Raw genomic sequence first — 23,142 nt, 5'->3', positions numbered from 1 at the left:
TTTGGTTATATATTTAGCCAATTTTTCACTCGACCATACCTTCGGGTGTATTGCGAAGCATCTGGAGGCTCCAAGTATAGGTTTTTCTGTTTCTGGTTGAAGATCTTGTTGAGTTTTGGGGGAGATTTATCGATATCGCTTCCTACCCCGCCACTACTCTGACGTCATCTTTCTAAGATGTTCTTTTTCACTATTATAAATAACATAGCAATGAAAAATTTATGTGGGCAAAGCTCATTCCATATGTAAGATAGAATTCTGGAAATGGGATCATTGAGTAAGAAAGGAGTGAATACTTTTAAGATTTTTTAATACTTATCCAAAGCTTTTACATGGTGGCTGGGGTATTAGTCTGTACCCAGAGAAGGGTGATAGCTCTGTCTTTTATGGGCATGAACCAAGCTTGCACTCATCAGTGGACTTGAACTTGAAGTCAGTCAAGATCCTGGGGGTTCACAAGAAAAATTTACCTCTCCCTCTTTTTTTTAAATGTCCTGGCTGGGGCTCAAACCTACAACCTTAGTGTGTTAGGATGTCACTCTAACCAACTGAGCTACCTGACCAGGGCTTAGTTTTTATTAATTTTTAGAGAGACAAAGAGGAAGGAAGAGAAAGAGGAGGGGGAAGCGAAGCATTCATTTGTTGTTCCACTCAGTCATGCATTCTTTGGTTGTTTCCCATGTGTGCCCTGACCAGGAATCAAACTCGCAACCTTGTTGTTTTGGGACGACACTCTTAACTGACTGAACTAACCAGCCAAAGCCACAATTCCTTTATCTTTCAACCCATCTATGAAAAAAACTGTTAAATCTTTGCTGTTCTGTATTCAATTTCTGAGCCCCTTTCCTTTTCCTGTCAACGTTCCCTGCTTTCAGCATCATGTTTGTGTCTCGCCAATGAAATCTCATATCTCTCTGACGATAATCATTAAGAGTTGTTTCGTTCAAGTTTCTTCTGCAGACTGTATGGTCTGTGTCCTCTGAGTTCCTTTTCTCTGATTGTTTTGGTCCTTGTCTTTTATGTAATCAGTGTTCCTTAGATGTCAAAGGTCTTGACTGTTTGCATGAGTCGCTGCAGAGCTGACTGAAGAGGGGGGAGCATATGTCTCAAGGGAGACTGGGCTGGAAATGGCCACTCTGTTTGAGGGTCACCAGCATTGCTATCTGTAGGCCCTTTGTCTGAGGCTATTTGGTTCCTCCAGAGAAGAATCCTTTAATCTCCTGCCTGGGATAGAGGGTGGACAGTGGTAGCATGAGTGAAACCTGGTTGCTAGAGGTCTGAACACTGAGCAGCCCAGGAATGGGACACCTACCACTCAGCACCTGGATGTGCATGTCCATCAGAAACAACACTTAAGCCTCACATGTAATGTATAACTTTCTAGCAGCAACGGTAAACACAGTAAAAAGAAATAGATGAAATTGACTTTAATAATGTATCTTATTTAACCAAATATCACCAAAACATTATCATTTTAACATATGATTAAGATAAAAATTCTTAATAACATATTTTACATTCTCTTACTTTCACTAAATCTTCAAAATCTGATATCTATCTTGCACTTCCAGCACATCTCCACTGGGACCAGTTACATATCAAGGACTCAGTAGCCACATGTGGCAAGTGGCCACTGTCCTGGACAAGACAGGTGTAAACCATCACTTCATCCTCTCTTTCCTGCAGAGGTACTTCGGAGTCTGGCTCAGGCTCCTGGGAGACCTCGGTCCCCGAGAGACATTCAAGATCCATCTGACCCTACCTCAGTTCCCAGGACATCCCTGATACCCTGCAAGCATGAGGCTACATATTGACACCAGATTGATCTGCAAGGCAGTTCCCATGGCACTTGCTCCCTACCTGGGCTGGGGGACCTGATTGTACTGTTACTCATACGGATGTGGAAAATTGAGTCCTCTTTCTTCTGCCCCTTCCTTTATTTTTAATCCTCAGGTTCCCCGGCCATTTTTGTGGCTTCATGGGCCATCACCAGACACTTTCTGGAAGATGTTGGGTAAGCTGTTTGAAGGAGAGGTAACAAGAGTGTGTTTTATATTGTCCAGTTCTGTAAATAGGGTGGACACTTCTCTAGAACTACCCAGGGGAGGCATGTTTCTCAAACCGGGGCCATGGGAGAATTCTCTAGAATGCCAGACTGCTGAGTGCCCAGCTTTCCAAGGGTGTGAGTTTTCAGACAAGCCTTCACCACGGGCAGCCTCTCGGGCCTCCCTGCCTGCCTGCCTGCCTGTCCTAGCAGCTGTGTGGTTAGTTCAGGTGCCAGACAAGTTTTGAAACTCCAAGCAGGTGCTCCTCAGTGAGGAGCTGTAAAGGCCCACACAGCTTTTCCATCCTCCGGGGCTCTCCTCCTCAGCGCCTCCTCAGCTACACCTGGGTATTTGAGTCCTGCAGAGCCAGGCCTGGGAGTGGCAGCTGCATCCCCAACAACTCCTGCGGGGGACAAAGAAATCCAGCCTTGTTCCCTAAGGATGTGAGGTGCTAGGGAAAGAGGTGATCCCAGAGGGCCTTAAGCTTACAAGTGCTTCACAGTTCAAAATCAGCACCAAATAATTATTTCAAAATAATTTTTTAATTGAGTAAATTTACTTTAAAAAATCTGGATTTTCAGCTTCCCTAAACAAATGGAAAGTACTATCAACATTTCTCATTTTTATTTTGTGGCAAAACCAACTAGAACAGAGTTGTGGCTGCCTTAGACCAGGAACATGTTCTCCAGTTTGCCAAGTACCTGCCATGACTGATGTCCCTGGGGCCCTGAGGTCACATGTCAGTTCACACCTGCTCCCCCAGATGCCCCGGGCATGGCTTGAGACAGGATGCTGTTCCCTCAGCTCTAGCAGTGCTCCTGGGCAGTAGGAGAGCACAGACAGGGTTAAGGATCACAAGCTTGGGTCTTTCATATGAAGGGCACCTCAGGAAATGAGTCTTTTCTGGTCAGCCCAGATCCTCACTCCTAACGATGCCTGGCTGTCCTTCCATAGGTGCTGGGATGTCAATGCCAATGTATCTGTCTGGTGGGTCATTCGAGGGCCTGTGATCTTCTCCATCCTGGTAAGTGGCCATTTTCCCCTGAGCTAGGCTCCAGTGAGAGAGACTGAATGGTGATTAGCCTGCAGGGACAGAGGAGACCAAGCTAGCCCCCTTCCTCCAGGTGCGGGAGGAATAGATCTCAGAGCTTCCAGATGTTGGCCAGCAGCATGAGAGGCCAGAAGTCCCACCCCCAGGGAATGGTGTATGGGAGTGGGGTCTGGGATAGGCAGGAGGCACTTTTGTCCATGACTAGATGCTGAAATATGGTGAGCAGAGCTCCTTGCCCTAAACTGGTCGGCTCCATGTTGGCCTCAATTCTACCTTTACTGGTTCAGATCTTTGGGTCTTGGTCATTTTATAAGCATCTTCTTGTTAAATTGGGAAGAGTCACTGAGCTGGGGTCATGGAGGGTGGTGGTGGGTCATGGCGGGGGAAGCTGAGTGAGGCTGTGGTCTTTGGCCTGGATGCTCATCTTACCTTAAGTTCCCAGGTGCTTCTGCTGAGCCTGTGCATGTGGGTAAAAATATGGGGGACAGAGGAAGACACATGGGGGACATAGTAGGATTGTCTCATGGACCGAATCAGCCGCTCAGCTGTGCACAGGGCTCAGAGGGACCCCAGGGCTGCAGGACCAGTGGATACAAAATGCCTTCCATGGCCTTGCTGGAGTGGGGGGAGGGCAGGGGATGGGGTAGCAGCCCTTTCCTCTTCCACTGGCTGACAGGCGACCTCCTGGAGCCAGTTGGGAGGAAGTGGCCATCTCATGACCTCCTTTTTTTTTTTTGAAAATAGTATCCTGTGAAAATAAAGGAAGACACAAAATATATTTTTAAAAGGAAATAAAATCACTCATAAATCACCATTTAGCACCTAGATACACATTGTGAATACACATGATTTTTCTTGCTATATTTTCTTTAAACACATACTTTTTTTTTCAAAATGCTTAATACAGTTTTGTATCCTAGCTTGTTTTTTTTACTTAGCAATAGACACGAGCTCTCCCATTTCCTCTGAAGTTATTTGACCAATCAAGTGCTTTGGCTGCATAATATTCCCACAGGAAGACATTTCCCAATTCAGTTAAGCCAGTTTCCCTTCTGTAACTCTGGGGTTCAGACGGCCCGGCCTGGCAGAGCCCCTGCTGAGGGACACTGAGCCCCTGTGTCCAGGCTGATCCCACGGCACTGTGGTCCCTCATGACTGAGGGGTGTGTGATGGGCACTGATGCCAAGTGTCTCCTTCCCAGCCTGTCATGTGACCTAGAATTTTGCTATTTATATCTCATGCTTGGGATCTCAAGATTATTTTTTCTTTTGCCTACAAGTTCTCCCTATTAAATTAAATACAACTCTAAGACAAAAGAACATAACATAAAATAAATAGCTTTTATTAGTGTAGCCCATGCACAGCCAGCTCAGAAGCAAGACACATGACACCCTGAGAAGCAGTGTTCCCAAAGGAGCAGTGCTGGGCTGGGAGTCTCAGGCCACTAATCCTGTGGGTTTTTGCGAGTGTCCCTGGGCCCCAGGCTATTTGGGTGAACAAAAAGGGTGTCTGGCTGGGTGATTCCCCTCAGCTGGAGGGTCAGTGGGACCGAAGCTGGTGGATGAGAAGGAAGGAAAGGTACTGCAGCTCACATGTGGGCAACTTCATAACATTCTGCCACTGGGCACTGGGCTTGGCAAAGCGGACACCGAATGAAGTGAGGAGACTCCATTCTTGTCCTTTAGGAAGTTGCCATTGAATTGGCAGAAAAGTAGACAAACATACAAGTTTGACAGATGCATGTATTTGGCCCCTCTCAAATATTTCAAGGGCTCTTACTCAGTGACATTATCTCTAACTGCAATGAATTAGGAAAGGTAGATAATCAAGGATGTCTTCCTGGAGCTGGTGGTTGAGCGGCACTGAAGTGGTTCTGTGTGATCCTAGACCAGCAGCTTCAGCATCACCTGGGAGCCTGGAAAAGTGTAAAATTCTTGGGTCCCACCCCAGCTGCCGGGAGGGCGCTCAGCAATTTGCACTCTAAACTTTGAGGACCTTCCTGTAAAGGTTCCACTCAGAGTGCTGAAGGACCAGCTTTAGCATTCCCAGGAGCTGGTTAGAAATGCGGAATCTCAAGCCCCCCCAGACCTGCAGTTTAACAGGATCCCCAGAGAATTCCAGTGATTCCCAGGTGAGCTTTCCTGCTGTGCTCAGCCCACCGCAGAGCTCTGCAGCCCAGGCTGGGAGCGCTGTGCTCCGCGGCCTCCCAGACAGGTTTTTTCACCAGCACAAGGAGGTAGGGGTGAGGGAGGAAGTGGTGATGTGCCATCCTGGGGGCATCCTGGCTCTGGCCTGCAGTGCCTTGAGGTCTAGAGGCAAGGCCAGGAGAGTGGTGAGAATACAAATCACCTTCACTGCCCCCTCTGCCTTGTGTTTTACAGATTAATTTCACCCTTTTTATAAACATCCTAAGAATCCTGATGAGAAAACTTAGAACCCAAGAAACAAGAGGAAATGAAGTAAACCATTATAAGTAAGTGGAGGGCAGAGACTTAGCACAGCGTGCTCAGTCAGCACACAATCGCCGAGTACCAACTGTTCACCCATCCGGTGCCAGGCATGGAGTTCCAAATTTAGTGTAAAAGGGGGTAGGAGGGTGGGTCCACTGTGAGACAGGAGACACTGCTCTGGGAGCAAGGAGACAGGAAATCTCAGCAGGACCTCTGGAGGCAGAGATGAAACTGGGCAGCCTGTCTTTCTGTTTGCTACAATCGGTAAATCTAACCTGGGAAGGAAGTGAAAGACCTTCTCCTTATTATCAAACAAATAAGAATACTGGCTTTGCTGAGAATCTATTAGACCTAGAGTGTCAGTCATATATGCACATAATGTATGAATAAAGAGCTATTTGACTAGGTCCATGTGCAGGGTTTTGTACTGGGATAGGGGTGCCGATCAGAAAGTTTTAGGACTGGGTTGATACCTGTTATATCTCAGTGATGGGTACATGAGAATTGAAATTTTCTGAAATAAAATGTTAACAACAAAACAGTTGAGGGCCACTGCTGTGAAGCCTTCTGCAAACAGGTGAGGTGGTTGTACAAAGCCATGTACCCACCGGCAGGGTAAGGGGCAGAAAACGGCAGGGTATCTCTGTGTCCCCAGGCGTCTGGCCAAGTCCACCCTCCTGCTGATCCCCCTCTTTGGTGTCCACTACATCATCTTCGCCTTCTCACCAGATGATGCCATGGAGGTCCAGCTGTTTTTTGAACTGGCCCTTGGCTCATTCCAGGTAAGTTTCAGGGACTGGGACTTCAACATGGAGAAACATGGAGAAACATGGAGGCCATAGAAACAGCATGCCAGATCTTCCCGAAAGAGTTCAGCAGTGCAGTTTGGGAAGGTGGGTGCCTCATTTGGCAGGGACCCAAGCAAAGCAGGGGCAGGACCTCGCTGTACCGTGTGACCTGAGGGGAACCCAAGTGCCCACCAATCAAATGGGGCTGGGAGATCAGACTGAGGAGAGAGAGACTGATTGCAGGGAAAACAGAAGGGAACAGTAACCCTGGCACACTGTATTGTGTAACTCCCAACAACATCTACGCAGTCAAGCAGTGTGAGCCCTGAGGAGGGTGAGTGGTGGCTGAGCCATCAGAAAGTAGGCAGGAAGATGAGCATTGTGGGAAGGTGTTTCAAGGGATAACATCCTCATATTCTTACTGGGAAGTCCATAAAAATGCCCCAAACTGAAAAATCCAGAAGTAGCAACATCAGCATGTTGCTGAGAACCAGTTAAGAACATTCCAAGTTATTGCTTCTGAGGAACAGGAAATGGAGGCGGGGGTGTCAGGAGGCTGCTGTTTTTCATGACAGGAATCATTTGACTCTTTGAAACCATATGCATACACAACTTAACAAAAATACAAACCAACTTAAAAGAAAAAAAATGAAGGGAACCGTAGTCAGATAGCTCGGTTGGTTAGAGCTTTGTCCTGAAGCACAGAGGTTACAGGTGTGATCCCCAATCAGGGTACATATAGAAACAGGCTATTGTTTTCTTTTTCTCCTTCTTTCTTTCTCGCCCTTTCTCTCTCTCTTAAATTAGTATATATAGGTGTGTTCTAAATTAATGTGTGTGTGTGTGTGTGTGTGAGAGAGAGAGAGAGAGAGAGAGAGAGAGAGAGAGAGAGAGAGAGAGAGAAGGGAGAAATCACTTATTAATTCAACAAGATGTTGTGAGGTTAAAAAAGAAAAGTAAGCATGTTTGTTTGGACAGAAGTAACTTCCAAACTTCACAAGGTTATTTATTTACTCATAGCTATAATGTGATGCAGCTTTCAGGAAAAACATACAGAGGGCAAAAAATAAGTAGATGAAGGATCAGTGAAAAAAGAAAATAAAGCCCGAAGAATTCCCACACAGAAGCAGATTCGATCAACTTCTATAAAGTTGGAAGATGTGAGTGATAAGTTTGGTTTGGAGCTTTCCAGTCCAGTAGCCAAAGCAAAGACAGAAACACAGTTGTTTCAAGATTTCCAGTATTCACAGATGAAAACAAGCTGGAGTACCCAAGAAAGGCCTAGTGATGATCGGCTGGGGGCCCTGAGAGACACTTTTCCCAATGGGTTTTCCTAAAGAAGCCAGCTTGTCCTCAACAAGGTTGATCATCCCACAGAGCCCTCCGCAGCAGGCTGGCCTGGCCCACAGGGCATTCAGAGCCTCCGCCATCCCCAGAGGGTAGGCTGGGCCAACATCATCCCTTTTTCATTGTCAGGTTCCAGGGAGGACACATCACTGGGGACACACGATTGAGTGGAGTCAGGTCTAGCCCTAACCTACGCCTTTGGACTGTCCCCAGGACTGTCCTCGCTGCCCTCCTCTGAGCCTCTCTTCTACCCAGAGCCCCCAAAAGCACCCCAGACCTCCAGAAGATTCAGCCTCTTTTGCCATTCATGATCATTTGTCTCTGGGCCAGGACGCTTTCAGGCTCACTGCTCTTGTAATATATGGGGAGGCTGGGCTTGCAGTGGCCCATTCAGCAGATGGGGGATTCTAGGTCCAGATAGATGAACAGCCTTGACCCAGCTTACAGAGTGGATAGTGACCTCTCAGAGCATGGAGGCCCAGGTCTGCCCCCCTGCATGGAGGGGACTTCCTGCCCATTGGAGCTGGGGTTTGACTTGGGGTTGCGGACTACCCAAAGACTACTGGGCTTTTCTCTGGGGAGATGGCTTATCAGGAGAAAACCAAGAGCACTTTTCCAACGTTCCCATAGAAATGTTTACAAAGAAGAGGGGTCTTTAAGAGTTTGTTAGTTTTTTAAAGGAACTTTGGTCATATACAAACATGTATTATTTTATGATATATATAACATTTTTAAAATTTTTATTATGGAAAATTTCTTCTATATACAAAAGTGAAGAGCAGTGAAGCCTCCTGCACAGCCATCACCTGTGGCCTCCCTGGCCCGTTTCATCTTCATACCCAGCCTCCACCCCTCATCATTTTAAGCAAATCCACAACATTGTTTTATTTCCAATGTAAATATTTTAGTATGTATTTGTAAAAGGTAGGGTTAAAGAACACACACACAATACCATTACCTCTGCTGTGTGTGCGTGTGTGCGTGTGTGTGTGTGTGTACACATTTTTTTAGACAGAGACAGGAAGGGAGAGAGATGAGAAGCATCAACTCGTAGTTGCATCACTTTAATTGTTCATTGATTGCTTCTCATACATGCCTTGACTGAATGGGGGGCTCTAGCTGAACCAGTGACCCCTTGCTCAAGCCAGTGACCACTGGGTTCAAGCCAGTGACCTTGGTATCATTTTGAGGATCCCACACTCAAGCTGGTGACCTCCAGATTTTGAACCTAGGTCCTCAGCATCCCAGGCCAACACTCTATTCACTGCACCACCACTTGTCAGGCTCTGTCATATAGTATTTAAAATCCCAGGGGACACCATTGGAAAAACAGGAGCTGTGGATACCAGGGAGGGAGGGTCCTGATAGTCACAGACCCCACCAGGCCAGGGCAGCATGCCGAGGAACACAGGCTGACTCAGCCCCGAGGCCCCTGACCAGGGACATGCATGTGCCGAGGAACACAGGCTGACTCAGCCCCGAGGCCCCTGACCAGGGACATGCATGTGCCGAGGAACGCAGGCTGACTCAGCCCCGAGGCCCCTGACCAGGGACATGCATGTGCCGAGGAACACAGGCTGACTCAGCCCCGAGGCCCCTGACCAGGGACATGCATGTGCCGAGGAACGCAGGCTGACTCAGCCCCGAGGCCCCTGACCAGGGACATGCATGTGCCGAGGAACACAGGCTGACTCAGCCCCGAGGCCCCTGACCAGGGACATGCACATGCCAGTTAGGCAGGGAGGTCACACCCACTGCTGGCTGAGCAGGCTGTGCACACAGGGTTTGTTCTGACCACATCTTCACACATTTATTTTTCCATTTGAATAGTTGTCCATGTTTAAATATCTCCAGATTTCCAGCTTATCATTTATTTCTTTAAATATTTCTTTGGGGGTGAGGACACCATGCTTGTGCTCAATTAAGAGAAAAAAAAATTTTTTTTTTAGAACATTTTTATTACCCCAGAAAGAAATCCCATCCATATCCATTAGTCAATTTATTACTCTATTCTTAAGAGAAAATTTTTAACAGTACAGAGGTCTTTTATTTTTTACACTTGTCATGCATTAATTCATAGGAAATGGGTCCCGGCAGGTCGGGCTCCTTTTCACTCCTTCTGTGTGCTTCTCCAGGTGGGTGGGGCAGACTAGTGCTTCAGTTCAATCCAAATACCTTTCTTTTTGGTTCCCTTCTTTTTCTGATCATTTTCCTTCACACGTTTCTGGAAGCCATCCCAGCTCTTAGTGTTTACTATGCTCAATACATACATTCATGCTCTTGGCTGCAATCTCACCCTTGATTGTTAACAATGCCCACTGCTTGCTGGGTCACAATGTAAGCTCCTCCAGTTTTTTTTAAACAATATATGATTTTTTTTTTAATTTAGTGATTTTAGAGAGAAAGAGCTAGGGGAGGGCAAAGAGAGAAATATAGATTTGTTGATCCACTTATTTATGCATTTATTCATTGGTTGATTCTTGTATGTGCCCTGACTGAGGATCGAACACTCAATGTGTTAGGATGGCACTCTAAACAACTGAGTACCTGACCAGGGCGACTTCTTCACTTTTGCCATGGGAACATTGTGAGGCATTCCTTTTTGAGCACTGCCCATGTCCTTGAAGCCTACAATACCATGTTTCTTGTAGATTCACCTGTATGTGGCCAAAGGAAGAGCTCCATGCTTTGTAAAAGGCTGGAGAACAGAGTGGGAGCCCCTCCCCTTTCCCTTTGTGTCAGTCATCTTGACACAGAACTGGAAGATGGCAGCTCCAGTCAAAAGGCCCAGCCTACCTTACAAATTAGCCCTCTTAGGGCCCAGGTCTCACATGGACTGGCCCAAATCCCTCCTCTTGAGGTAGGGGGACATGCTTCAGGAGTCACCACTCCCTGATTCTCCTGGGTGGCCCATCATTCATTTTAATGGTACTGACACCACGTATGCAAGGTCCACTGGACACTGGGGACAACACACAAAAGGGTCCCTGTGCTTGTCCTCAACTAGGATATTGTGGAGGCCCAGAAAAGGGAGCCTTAATTCCTCCTGAGCTGAGAGGTGTGAGAAGGCTCTGGAACATTTCCTGGGGTGGGAGGGAGCCTGGGTCTAGTAATTAAAGAACTGAAGAGGAGGTTGGGGAAGGAGGCTGAGGTTGGAGCACCTACACTAAGCCCGGCTGCCTCTGCTTGCTCTGCAGGGCCTGGTGGTGGCTGTCCTCTACTGCTTCCTCAACGGGGAGGTGAGTGCACTTGGGAGCTCCCACCACTGGATTCAGGGTCAGAGGCAACTACCTGGAAAGGGTGGTGGGGTGTGGGTAGGGGAGGCTGGGGCCAGACATGGGCCTGTTTTCTTAGAGTCAGAGCTCACTTAACAGCTCTATAGGAGCACCAGAATCATGTGGAGGGCTGGGTAAACGATAGCTGGCCCCACCCCCACTTCCTGATGCAGCAAAAATGGCCTGGGTTGGAGCCCAAGAACGCATTTACCAAGCACTCCAGGTGATTCTTATCCTTGGGAGGTCGGGAAATGGAGGAAAGGGCAGGCACCCCGACCTGACACCAGGCTGACAGCTCTGCTGCTATCTGGATGGCTGAGCTCAGTCACTGCCCCTCTCGGGGCCTCAAGGTCCTCATCTGTAAAATGAGTGACTCAGATACCCTAACAGCCCTGATACCACCGTGAGCACTGTCTCTTTTGGTGGCTGCACACTTACCTTGAGGCCTTTGCTGCTGCCCAGCATTTGGGTCCAGACATGAGGTTCCTGACACCCAGAACTTGTGTAATCATTAGTTAAACACGACACTGCACAGAAGGAAAGCCTTTCTGTAACTGCCAACCACCTGTCAGCTTCACCACACTTGAATGGGGATAACTTCTGATGTTTTCCAATAATGAGGCACCAAGCCTAGCCTTGAAGGTTTTGCTGCTGCAGCTGGGGTTTCACAAAAGAAACTTTCGAAGAGCAGGTTCCTGGCCCTCAGATTAGTTCCCAGTTAGGGTGGCTTCCTGGGACTGTGTCCTGTTGTCCCATGTGATGATGATTTGGATGTTGGGGTTCTGGAGTTTGTATGACAATCACAAGCCCCTACTTCAGGGCAGAGATAGTAAGATCACAGGTGACCATGTGCAGGGAAGGGGGCTCTCAATACCTATTGGACTTTGGGGCTGGAATTGGTCAATCCGAGTGGCCTGCGGGAGATGGGAAAGTGTGATTACTGGGCAAGAGTGGCAGGGCCCGTGCGAATGCAGAGGCCCCAGGGGAGTGAGCAGGACCCTGGGCCCTGCGTCCTTCTCGCTCTCCCCTCCTGGGCTGATGGCTGGTTTCCGGGGCCAGGTGCAGCTGGAGGTCCAGAAGAAGTGGCGGCAGTGGCACCTGCGTGAGTTCCCCCTGCACCCCGTGGCCCTCAGCAACTCCTTCAGCAGTGGCAACAGTGGCCTCACCCACAGCACCAAGGCCAGCCCCTCTGAGACGAGCCGGGGCACCTGCAGGGCCAGCGTCATCTGAGAGGCTGGAGGAGGGCCACCCGTGGACACAGGCCAAGCGAGGTCCTGAGAGGTCCATCTTTCCCGCAGATAGATGCTTTCTCCTGTGACTAATAACCTCTCCTCCTGGCCTTGCAGTGGAGGGTGAGAAGTCCTCAGAACTCAACAGAAGGAACTTGGGGCACCATGGGGGAGGGAGTGGGAAGGGGAAAAGCAGTTCAGGGGTCTTAGAAGGGAGAAGGAAAAAAAATGGTAATGGGATGAGACGAAGTCTGTATTTGTCAGCTGTTTTGCCCTCGAGAGGGAGGATGTTCTGGTCCATGTCCCTATCCCTTGCTGGAGGAGGGGGGCTTCTTTGATTCCCTGTCTAGTTTTTAGGGACAAACTCAGAAGCCCAGGAAACATAAGAAATTAAGGTCCTTGGCTCTAGGGGGACCCTGCCCACCCCTCACTACAACTCACCTGTCCAGTAGCTCTCATTCTCAATTGAGCCTTCAAGACAACTGCTGAATTGATCTGATCAAGTCACAGTGGAAGCCAGGGGAGCCGCAGACCCCTGCCCCCTTTCAGTAGCCATGGCACAGCTGGAGGCATCTCTCCGTTCTCACTGCCCTTTCAGCTAATTACCCAGCGCTCCCAAGGCAGGTACCGCATGACACCATTTGATAGAAAAATAGGCTCACCAAGGCCCTGCGACATGCCCCCAACTACTAGGCAAGGAAGCGGCAGGAGTCCAGTCCAGGACTTTTGATCTCAAATTCCCATGCTCCAAGGCTGTGTCTGTTTTCCCAGGGCCTGTCTCCCCATCCCCTTGTGGATTTTGTCTCAGTCTTTCCTCTCCCCATCTCAGTTACCTTGAATACCAACACCCCCTACCCACCAGCCTTGTAAGGATTAAAGAGGACTCGACATTGAGTCCTTTTACAAAAAAAAAAAAAAAAAAAAAAAGCTAGCAGCACTCAGGCGAACACATTCTGGACAGAGTGAAGAACCCCTCCCCACAGTGTGCAGATAAGAGCATCTTACTGGTCCAGCTCTAGTCCTGGCTTTGGGTGGCCCTGGATCAGTGCTATCCCTCTCCGGGCCCTGGCTCCCCGCCTTTGTACCTCTCATCTGCAGAGACATGGAGGTCACCCTTTGCCCCTTGTAGAATGCTCCTGGATAGAAGGCCAGGTGCCCACTTCCTGGTCTAAGAACCTAGCCTATATAGTTACTGAGCTCTGTTCTCCAAAACACCTGTTGGTCCACAACTCCACAGATGATGCATTTTGGGAAATTTTTTTTAAAAAATCACAAGAGGTAGATATAGGTACCCAGCCCAACCCAGAAAGGGGAACCACGGTGACCCCAAACTCATATAGTCAGTGGCAGCCAGAATGAAGCAGGGAAGGCCAGAATTCATTAGGGAGGGGAACAGGACAGGGCTAGTGTGGAATGAAATGGGCTGAGGACACAAGGGGACTGGAAAGGGGCAGTTTAATGCACAAACCACTGATCTGCTGGCCAGGATGGGGTCCTGACTGGTTCCTGTCGCCTTCCTCCACACTCATCATCAGGATGCTTGTCACCCAAGGTCCAGGCGGTCCAGACAGGTGCTCTCTGAATGTATTTTAGGATCAAAATGGTATCCTGATGCTGTCCTATCCTCACATCCTATTCAAAGATGGACATGCACTCGCTTCAGGGAGGGCTTGCTCAAAAAGTCTCCTCAAAGAATTCAGGCAGAAACCCTAAGGAGTCCCCAGACGAGACAGCCAGCTGGTGGAAGCTGGGGTTAAGAAGGAATTATGGGGTTTCCCAAAGGGCTGAGGTCGAATCAAGTAAAATTGTTTGGAAACCTACCAGGTGTGGGAAATTCTGAGGGAAGTGTAAACTCTGCCTCCCTGGCATGACCATAGCTCAAGCAGAGAAATGTGTAACAAGGTCCTTTGGGTTGGCAGAAGAAAAATCTTAGTCACCAACCACATACCCTTCACGAGAAGGATCCACTCCTTGCGATCCCAGGGGCTCTAGGGACCCTACAGCTTCCTGCCCAGCACAGAGCCACGAAACAGGTGCAAACAGCACTTGGCTCTGCAGCCAGCCCGGGAACCAGTCACCAGAGCTGCTTCCAAATCTATTCCCGTCCTGGGAATATTCAAGAAAAGGACTTTTACATGTGTTCTATAATCTACATCCGAATAATTTGGCTAAGAGTGGTTGGTAGCACTGAGACACCCTTCTGGCTTCTGGCTGTGGGCAAAGGCCCCTGGGCCATTTCTGGCTGACTACCCAAAGGTTATTGGGTTAGAGGCAGCAGTTGCAAGGTCACCACCTCTAACCTGCCCCACCAGAGGTCATGTTTGGAAAAGTTCCATCTTGAGCACACTTCCTTGTAGAACCATATGTCCTTGGAGGGGTCCTAAAATTTCCTGAGCTGGCCCCAGGGATGAGTGATGCTGTTGATGTGAAGGCCGCTGATGGCATTCAGGAAGAAGAGGAAAGAGGCAGCGAACTGACACCAGAACATCAGGGTGAAGCCGATGAGCGTGGCCTGGCCCCGGAGGAGGACCACAAAGCTCAGAAGCCCCGCCGAGGAGAGGACAAACGAGACGAGTAGCAGGATGGAGCCCAGGGCCCACTTGCGCCATGAGTGGAGGTCCTCACACACTTGGGACACCATGAGGAGCTCCAGGCCAAAAATGGCAACCACCAGAGCCAAGGCCCCCACACTGCGGGCCAGGACCATGCCCATGGCCAGCCCCGGCACACGGGCCTGACTCAGGTCTCTGAGGCAGTGTGGCCCGGTCTGGTTGGCATTGGTGCAGAAGTCCCATAGCCCAAAGAGGTGGTCCTCAGCCAGGAGCCAGTGACCGTCACAGATGGAGACAGAGGACAGGACCACAGCCAGCGCAGCACACACAGTGACGAAAGTCCGGATGAAGGATTCAAAGAAGGAGCGGCGGGGCCTCCTTTGGCCCAGCAGCCTCTGGGCCTGGAAGACACCACAGAGGCAGTATGTCAGGGAGAGCCCTGCCATAGCCCCTCCAACCTGAACACACCTTCCACCTCCCCATAGCCATGTCTTCTGTGACGGTCTCCCATGAAGCCTGGAGCATGGCCTTGACTCCCAGCTTCCTCCCGGCACCTCCTGACGTGTCAGCACAGACCCACCTTTCTGGGGAACCCTTCCCCCATTCAATGTGTTCCCTGTTCCCCATTCAAGACCTATAAACATTGTCTGCCCAGTCATTCATGAGGTCCAAAGGGTTCCCTAACATATCTCCAGTGATCTTCAAGAGTAAGAAATCCAAATTCTGCCTGGCCAGGCAGTGGTGCAGTGGATGGAGCGACAGACTGGGATGTGGAGAACCAGGTTCGAAACCCCGAGGTTGCCAGCTTGAGCGCAGGCTCATCTGGTTTGAGCAAGGCTCACCAGCTTGAGCCTAAGGTCGCTGGCTCAGCTGTAGCCCCCCGGTCAAGGCACATATGAGAAAGCAATCAATGAACAACTAAGATGCCACAAGGAAGAATTGATGCTTCTTGTCTCTCTCCCTTCCTGTCTGTCCATCCCTATCTGTCCCTCTGTATCTCTCTGTCTGTCACACACACACACACACACAAATAATAATAATAAAAAAGAAAAGAAATCCAAATTCTATTGACTGGCAAATCCTAGAGCCTCAGAATGCAGCAAACCTATCTGTTCTGGCTACTGTGACCTTGAGCTCGCAGCTGGCCTGCGTTTCTTTGTAAGCAGGGTTGTAAAAGTCACTGGAACATAATTCATGGTTGTTTCCCTCTCCCCTCGAACTTCCCCAGGACAAGCCCATTTCCTCCCAGTCCACACCCAGCCCAGGCCTCCGTCTCATGCGCTGCTTTTCCTCAGTACCAGCAGTGCTGTTTGCACCTTGCTCTTCAGTCTTGCTTAGCCCCTCCTAGAACTTGCCAACCAGACCTTCTGTTCTTGGCAGGAAGGGTGGGGAGCCCATGAAGCTCTTCTTTAGCCTTGGTTTTGGTGCTGGACTCCTCCCTGCCCCCTCTCTCTTGGCAAGCTAAGCCGGGTGTTCAGTGAGGTGTCCTTTCTCTTAGGGCACACAGACACCACCCAGGTGCCATTCCCAACCACCAGCCCCAAAAGCACAAGAAACACTTCAGAGTAAAACTACTTATCCAGCCCGCAGCGAGGCAGGCCCGCCCCACCTCCCTCTCCGACATCACCCCCACGTTGTCCTGGGCCGTCCCACTCCGGCACAGCAGCCCTCCTCCATGCCTAGGACAAGCTGAGAATTTTCTTCCCCCCACTTGAAAAGCTCTTCTCCAGGTTGCCCTTTCTCTCCATTCTTCATGCCTCAGCTGAAATGACAAGAGACATCTTTTCCACCTACCCTGCCCAGACCAGGTCTCCTCCTCTCATTTCCCATCAGGCATGTTTGTTCCTTCACCATCCTGATCATAAGTTACCTATTCCCTTCTGATTTGTTTTACATATTGTCTTACTCAGACTGTGCACTCTAAGAGGGCAGGGCTTCCCATTAGGACACTGCTGTGTCCCTAGCACCTGGCACAATACTAGACTGGCCAGTCAATGCGTGCACAAGAAGCAGCATGGGATAAATGAACAGTCAAGTTTGCAGCTAAGGTCATTTCCATCTGAAGCTCCTTTGAAACCGAAGACTTCCGCCCAGCCAGTGTGTGTGGAAGCAATCCAGGTTACACACTGTTTGGGAGGTAGCAAAACAAGACAGCTTATGCATGACAGCCAGTGCTGGGACACTGAACAGGGACTACGGAGGACACCCTCCACAGAGGCAAGCCCAGGCCATACCTCTCATGAGGAACAAAGTCACGCTTCTGGGAGAGTCTTATGGTCAGAGCCCTAGCAAGAACATCACCTAGCTGCTAACGTGCAGAGGTGAGCAGGAACTACTGCTAAGTTCAGTCCCAGACATATATGAATAAGGACTTCGGTTGCTTTCTATACTTCTGCTTAGGTAGGGTCATATTTTACTCTTAAACCTGTGAGGTTGGTAGAATAGGAAGCTCTGTGTGTGGGGGATGGTGATTATGCAAAGATGAATCTGTTATGCAGAAGTCAGATGACTTGCCCAAGATTACTCACCTAGATCACAATAAAGCCTGTTACAGCTGCCCAGACAATTGCACAGTGTGCAATGGATGAGATGCACTCAGCCAATAAACACCAACTACAACCTTCAAAGTACAGGGCCTTGGTGTTAGGGGCTCAATATTACTGGTGAGGAAAAAGATTAGAGTCCAGAGGGATACTCAAGGGGTCAGGACCCTTGACAGCTGCTGAGACAAAGGCAGCTTTGGGAACTGTGACGAGCACCCAAGCAGGAGTCTGGGCTGTGGTTCTCGAGCTGTGTCCCTTTGCTTCCTAGAGGGGCTTCCAGGTGCTGAAGCAGGGCCTCACTCCAGCTGCCGCAGGTCCCTGTTATCCGTTGGAGACAGTGGGAATCTGGGAGTCTGTATTGAAAAGGATTAGAAGAAAATGGCTCTACTGCTAAGAAACAAACCAAGGAAACAAATCTGTGTCTACAAACCATTAAAGACGTTGTCCTTGGGTGGTTTCTTGACCTTTTTAGCCCTTGTCTTCTCACCTACAAAATGGACTTGGCAACTCCTACAGAAAAGCAGGAGCCATAAATGCACCTGGCGAAGTTACCGCACCCCTGGAGCCTGATAAGGTTCTAGGATGGGAGAGCCTCAGATGCAGAGAATAACTCACAAGAACACAGGACCCAGAAACCTGACCCTAGACATCACGCTGTCTAAGAACAGGCACGTCCTGTTCCTCTCTCAGCCCCACCTGTCCTGAGCCCAGACAGGACTTTACTCTCCAGACCTTCAGATATCACACACCTGGATCAGAAAGAAAGACAGCTGATGTCAGTTCATTTTCCCCCTTCCCACTACAAAACTCTCTGACCAATGATTACATGAGAGCATGTACATAAAAGTGCTTGGCACATGGGCAGCTCCCACTTCACCAGAGCTATTAATATTAGTAACAATAATGATGCATGCTGGAGTCTTCATTCCTAGCCACCAGACACCACACCCCAGCCCTGGCACCCCAATCAGTGATCCAGAGCCTGAAGTCCTCTCCTGGTGGGCAGCTGTGTGGCCGGTGGAGGTCTAGTGGATAAGAGGGCAGCTAAGTCTTGCCCCTGACCTATCCGCCCCCAGCTCTGTGATCTTGGGCAAGTCACTTTAATCTCTTAGAGCTTTGACTTTCTCCACTAAAAAGGGGCAAATGTTTCCCTTTTTTCATCTGTAAGCCCAAATGAATGATTTCTTGTGATCCATAGAACAAATCCTGGGGTCTTTGAGTCCCATGCAGAGAGCTTATCTTCCCCTATACCTCAGGACCCCATCAATACCCAAGTAGGCACTTTGGGTTGCTCATCACTCATTCTCCATGTTCCCAACAGCCCCCATGTTTGTCTCCCCCCATACCCACTCTGCCCAGGCCCAGGCCATGCCCTCGTCATCTTTAGCTGGAAATTTCAATAGTTTCCGAATAAGTTGGCCTGCCACCATCCTTTGAGCACCCAGGTGCTGTGGTCACACAGTCCCAAGAGCCAGCCAGCCTGCTTTTTAGCTGTGTTCGACCTCTGACAAGTTATCCTCTCTCTCTCCTCACTAATAAATGAAGATAACAGTACCTACCTCCTGTAGTGGCAGTGGGGATGAAACGAGTTATCACTCCAAGTACTTAGAACAGTTCCTAGCACCTTGGTTAAGAGCTAGTACAGGGGTCGGGAAACTTTTAGGCTGAGAGAGCCATGAATGCCACATATTTTAAAATGTAATTCTGTGAGAGCCATACAACAACCTGTGTACCTTATGCATTATCCAATAAAAATTTGGTGTTGTCCTGGAGGACAGCTGTGATTGGCTCCAGCCACCCACAACCATGAATATGAGCGGTAAGAAATGAATGGATTGTAATACATGAGAATGTTTTATATTTTTAACATTTTTTTTATTATTAAAGATTTGTGAGCCAAATGCAGCCATCAAAAGAGCCACATCTGGCTCATGAGCCATAGGTTCCCGACCCCTGGGCTAGTAAGTGGCAGGGATGATTTTCATGCAAGCACCACACCATTCCTCACAGGGCAGCCTTTGCTCCATGTCAGAGTAGAGCCACTGGGCTTTACGTATCTCTCCCCCTCCCCACAACTCAGCTGGCCTCCTCCTCCTTCCTTTTCCTCCACTGGGACTGGGGTTTCCTTGCTACCAGTTTTCCTGCTGCTCCTAGCCCAGTACAAAGCAGCCTCCCAAACTCCTCCCAGTTTTCTAACTTCTTAATTTAGCACTCACTTTCCAGATACTTCTTCTAAATCCTTGTTTACAAGCCTCGCTCCCCAATGGACAGTCAGCTCCTAGGGGGTTGAAACTACAATCTAACTGCCTGTCCCCTTCTTCCCAAGGCCTGTTCCATGGTCATGACTCAAGATTCTGCCCAGGACAGGATGAATTCGCTGCACCATGGTCCCCTCCTTCCCTCCACACCCAGCAGCTGTGTCCAGGCTAGAAGGGGTTGGGAGGTGGCCTGTGGGTTGGGTTTTCAGTTCAAGAAAATCATAAAGGGCAAGTGAGATTTGGAGCCAATATGTCCTGGCTTTGAATCTCGCTTCTGTGGCTTAGCTGGCCTCATGGACGGGTTCCTTCACCTCCAAATTTCAGTTACCTCACCTATAAAATTGGATGGAGCAGTATCTACCGGAGACACTGTTGTAGGGGTCTGAATACTTGCATATGCAGATTCGAGGAGCCTCCAATAGTCAGCACAGGCCCGTCGATGGACTCTGGGGGCCGAGATCCGGAGGGATGTGTCCCGTAAGGGGAGCTGGCGCGCAGGGCAGTGGCCCTGCCACCTGCTGACTCCCCCCCGGAGAGCCGCAACCCCGAGCGAGCGCGGTGGCAGAGTGGCTGGGCCCCCGGCCAGCACAAACGTCTTGCACTACTACCATAAGGAGAACCCAAAACTTCGGGCGGCGCGCCGCTCCCCTCACTGGACCCCTTTCTCTGGGGCGTCTGCGAGTCCACCCCCGTTCCCAGAACCCAAACGCCGTTTAGTGGAGGGGAGATGGTCTTTCTTGCCCCCACCTAAGAAAGTTCTGGCTCCCCAGAGTCGCATCCTCAGGCCACAGAGGCAAGTCTCACTTTGCAAGTGGATTCTGTCCGTCCTCAACCCAGACGCACCTCCTCTTTAAAAAGGAGGGACCTCTCTGGTAAACCTAACCGAGCCGATGGGCACTTCAACGAGTGACACCAACGAGAAACCGAAAAAGCAGCTGGGAGCCTCGGGCTTGAAGAGCCTCGAGCCGAGGCGGGAGCGCCGCAGGAGCCCCGGTGGCTGCCAGCCCACCGTCCTCGAAGCCCCGCCAGCGCGCTGCGAGGCCCGGCACAGCGGGCACTCCCGCCCACCCCCCAGCCGCCGCCCGCGGGAGCTGGCCGCGAGGCGAAGCCCCGTCCCTCGCCCCCGGCGGCAGAGCCCGGCCCGCGCCGGCCGCGGGGCTACCTGCGCTGCGATGGCCGTCATGCTGCACGGGGCTCGCTCGCGCTCCCGCCGCGCTCCGTCCCGCGCTCTGCTGCGGGCGCCCGCGCGCGTCCCGGGACCTCTCCCTGGGGGCGGAGCGGGGAGGCCGCGGGGCGGGAGGGAGGCGGCCTTCAAAGCCGACCGATTAACAGCCTCGGGCGGACTCGGTCAGTCCCGCCACCGCCCTCCGCGGGTCGGTTTACGCTGAGTCAGCGGGCGGCCGGGAGGAGCCCCCGGGGAGGAAGAGGAGGGGGAAGGCCGACTCCCGGGGAAGGTGCGAGGACCCCGCCCGCAGGGGTAGGATCCCCCGGGTCCAAGGGAGGAGAAGCGGGCTTTACGGGGAGCGCTGACCCGGCTGACGTTGGGAGTCACTCCCTGGCTTCCGAACCTTGGACACCTCATCTCCCAGGGGAGGCAGATTCCTCGAGGGCCGGGTGGAGCCGGCAGAAGGGCCTGGGGATTCGGTTCCAGCCCCCGCTTGCGGAGTCGAGCGTCTGGAGGAGGCGGGAAGGTCCAGAGGCGAGTCTGAAGCCCAGACTCTACTTCCTGCACTACACGCCGTTTGACCTTGGGCTGCTTGACTAACGTCTTTGAGCCACGGTTAATAACAAGATAATATTTATGCAAGGTTGGGGTCTAGGCAAGGCCCTCAGTAAGTGTGAACGGAGTGAAACCTTCTGGGGCAGTCCTTCTTGTGTCATTTTTTGTCTCCCGGAATGGAAAATGTACAGATCTGTTCCTATCCTGGCTTCCCAAGTGACCACCAAAAAGACAAGTATGACAAAAGTCATTGTTCCTCCTAGACTTCTGATGAGGCCTGAGTTCTCAAGCAAGCAGCACATAAAGTCTCCAGACCAAAAAGGGATGGGAGTGGGCCAGAGGGCCAAAGGGCAGCACTTTCGAATTAAGAGCCTCCCCTAGGATCTCAGTTTGTAGAAAAGTGTGTTGGTAAAGAGAAGGAATCCTGCTTAAGGTAAAGCAAGATCCCCTTTCTCCTGAACTAAATAGAATAAATAAAATTATTTACAGAACAACTCCATCTCTTTTTCCCCAAGAGCCACATGAAAAAGGCGGAAAGTTACAGTTATCTGTGCATCTCCCAGTTAGATCTTCCTGATTTCATAACTGTCAAAGGGACCTTGTAAAAATCCTTAAACTTGGTCATCAGGGCCCAGGCTCAGGAGGGCCATGCCCTCAGCCTCCCACATTTGAATTGATTGAGAACCAGGACTCGACTTAACCTGCAGAACAAGTTTAGGTCTGAGTTCTTGCCGCAATTTTGCATCAGACTCTCCTGAAGGGCTTGTTAAAATACAGACTGCTGGGCAGCACCCCAGAATTTCTGATCTAATAGATGGAGGTGAGGCCCCACTTTGTGTATTTCTAATAAAGTGCTGCTACTGCTGCTGGTCTGGGGACCCTACTTTGAGAATCACTGGCAAAGGCAAAGGGGAGCTAGCCAGGCCCAGTCAGGTCAGCCCCTCTCTGCTGGGGGCCTTACCTCAACGCCCCTACCTACCTTCTCTATCCTAGAAGCCAGGTACCCCTCTCCACAGCCCTGGTCTCCAGAGATGGGGCTGACACAGGAATGGAGGACCTGAACCCGTTGGGTGTCCCTTTATAGAGCCATAGAATGCTCATTGCAAAGGCCTTTTTGGGTTACTGGGTGTTGGGCAGATAAAATATATGTATTATGCTCACTTTGTTAAAAATGGCGCTGCCCACATGGAAGCCTGTCGCCCAGGTGATGGTATTGGTTACCCTTCTTGCTTGAGATGGGCATGATTATATTAATGTGTGTTGGGGGCAGGCTGTGGGCAGGCAGGATCCTTGTAGCCTGGGGCTTAGTTTTAGGACTAAGCCTTTCCCACTCTTTTTGATGTGGGGTGGTGCAATCCCATCATGCCTCAGAGAAGTGACTTTGTATTAGAGACTTCCCTATTTTGTATATTGAATTAAAGGTTTTGATTTCTGCACTATAAAGTGGAGCAGACTGAGGGCTTGCTCTCTCAGTTCCTGAGATTAGCATTAGAGCAGAGAGCAGGTTGGAGAGCAGAGAAAGGCCACGTGGAGGAGAGAAGAGGCAGCCAAGATGGCTGAGTGCTGAAAGAGAAGCCAGTTAGTGCAGAGTTTGTGTAGAGAGAAGAAGATGGAGAACAAAGGAGAATGAGGCTAGTGAGCTAGAAACCTTTGCTTCCAGGAAACTCGGATAAGCTTTGTGAGTGCTGAATGAGTGGGTTTTGGAGCCCAGTGTGTGTTTTTACTTGCCTGCTGGGTGCAAGCTAGGATTAAAGATAATGGCCCACCAGTTCATGGCTGTGTTGTTTCATTACCGTCTGTCTGAATCCAATGAGAACCTGCATGGGCCAGGCAGCTGTGATGGTGGCAGTGGATACTGGCCATACACTGGGTCCAGCAGCATTT

At 50.2% G+C, this 23,142-nt stretch overlaps 2 protein-coding genes across 4 annotated transcripts in view; one reads left to right on the top strand and one right to left on the bottom strand.

The window, feature by feature from the left end:
• SCTR (secretin receptor) overlaps positions 1-13,483 on the top strand; it is a 115,279-nt gene extending 101,796 nt beyond the window's left edge. The window contains exons 8-13 of one of the 2 annotated variants that reach the window (XM_066278768.1): positions 1,954-2,014; positions 3,000-3,069; positions 5,478-5,569; positions 6,202-6,328; positions 10,879-10,920; positions 12,016-13,483. In XM_066278768.1, coding sequence (XP_066134865.1) covers positions 1,954-2,014; positions 3,000-3,069; positions 5,478-5,569; positions 6,202-6,328; positions 10,879-10,920; positions 12,016-12,186 — 563 coding nt within the window. In that variant the 3' untranslated portion in view covers positions 12,187-13,483. The remainder of the gene's footprint in view (positions 1-1,953; positions 2,015-2,999; positions 3,070-5,477; positions 5,570-6,201; positions 6,329-10,878; positions 10,921-12,015) is intronic. The other variant, XM_066278769.1, reaches the window with a different exon arrangement.
• Positions 13,484-13,623: 140 nt separating this feature from the next.
• Positions 13,624-21,512, bottom strand: TMEM37 (transmembrane protein 37). Of its 2 annotated transcripts, none has more exons than XM_066278770.1 (2): positions 21,070-21,512; positions 13,624-15,138 (listed from the first exon to the last, which is right to left on the bottom strand). In XM_066278770.1, the coding sequence occupies exons 1-2, from the start codon at positions 21,118-21,120 to the stop codon at positions 14,566-14,568; spliced, it is 624 nt and encodes a 207-aa protein (XP_066134867.1). In that variant the 5' UTR covers positions 21,121-21,512; the 3' UTR covers positions 13,624-14,565. The 2 variants fall into 2 exon arrangements, with proteins under 2 accessions (XP_066134867.1, XP_066134868.1); XM_066278771.1 differs by lacking the exon at positions 21,070-21,512 and adding an exon at positions 20,701-20,799.
• Positions 21,513-23,142: the final 1,630 nt, after the last annotated feature.

Source organism: Saccopteryx bilineata, chromosome 5 (genome assembly GCF_036850765.1).
Source record: "Saccopteryx bilineata isolate mSacBil1 chromosome 5, mSacBil1_pri_phased_curated, whole genome shotgun sequence".
Lineage (NCBI taxonomy): Eukaryota > Metazoa > Chordata > Mammalia > Chiroptera > Emballonuridae > Saccopteryx > Saccopteryx bilineata.
This window is presented reverse-complemented; position numbering and strand designations above follow the sequence as displayed.

What these genes read in the sequence shown, in the direction of transcription:
- TMEM37 (XM_066278770.1), bottom strand. Translation starts at nt 21,120, where the DNA reads ATGAGGTGTCCAAGGTTCGGAAGCCAGGGAGTGACTCCCAACGTCAGC. An exon ending in TGACTCCCAACGTCAGCCGG is followed by an intron (nt 15,139 to 21,069) that starts GTCAGCGCTCCC and finishes GGTGTCTTCCAG; the next exon opens with GCCCAGAGGCTGCTGGGCCA.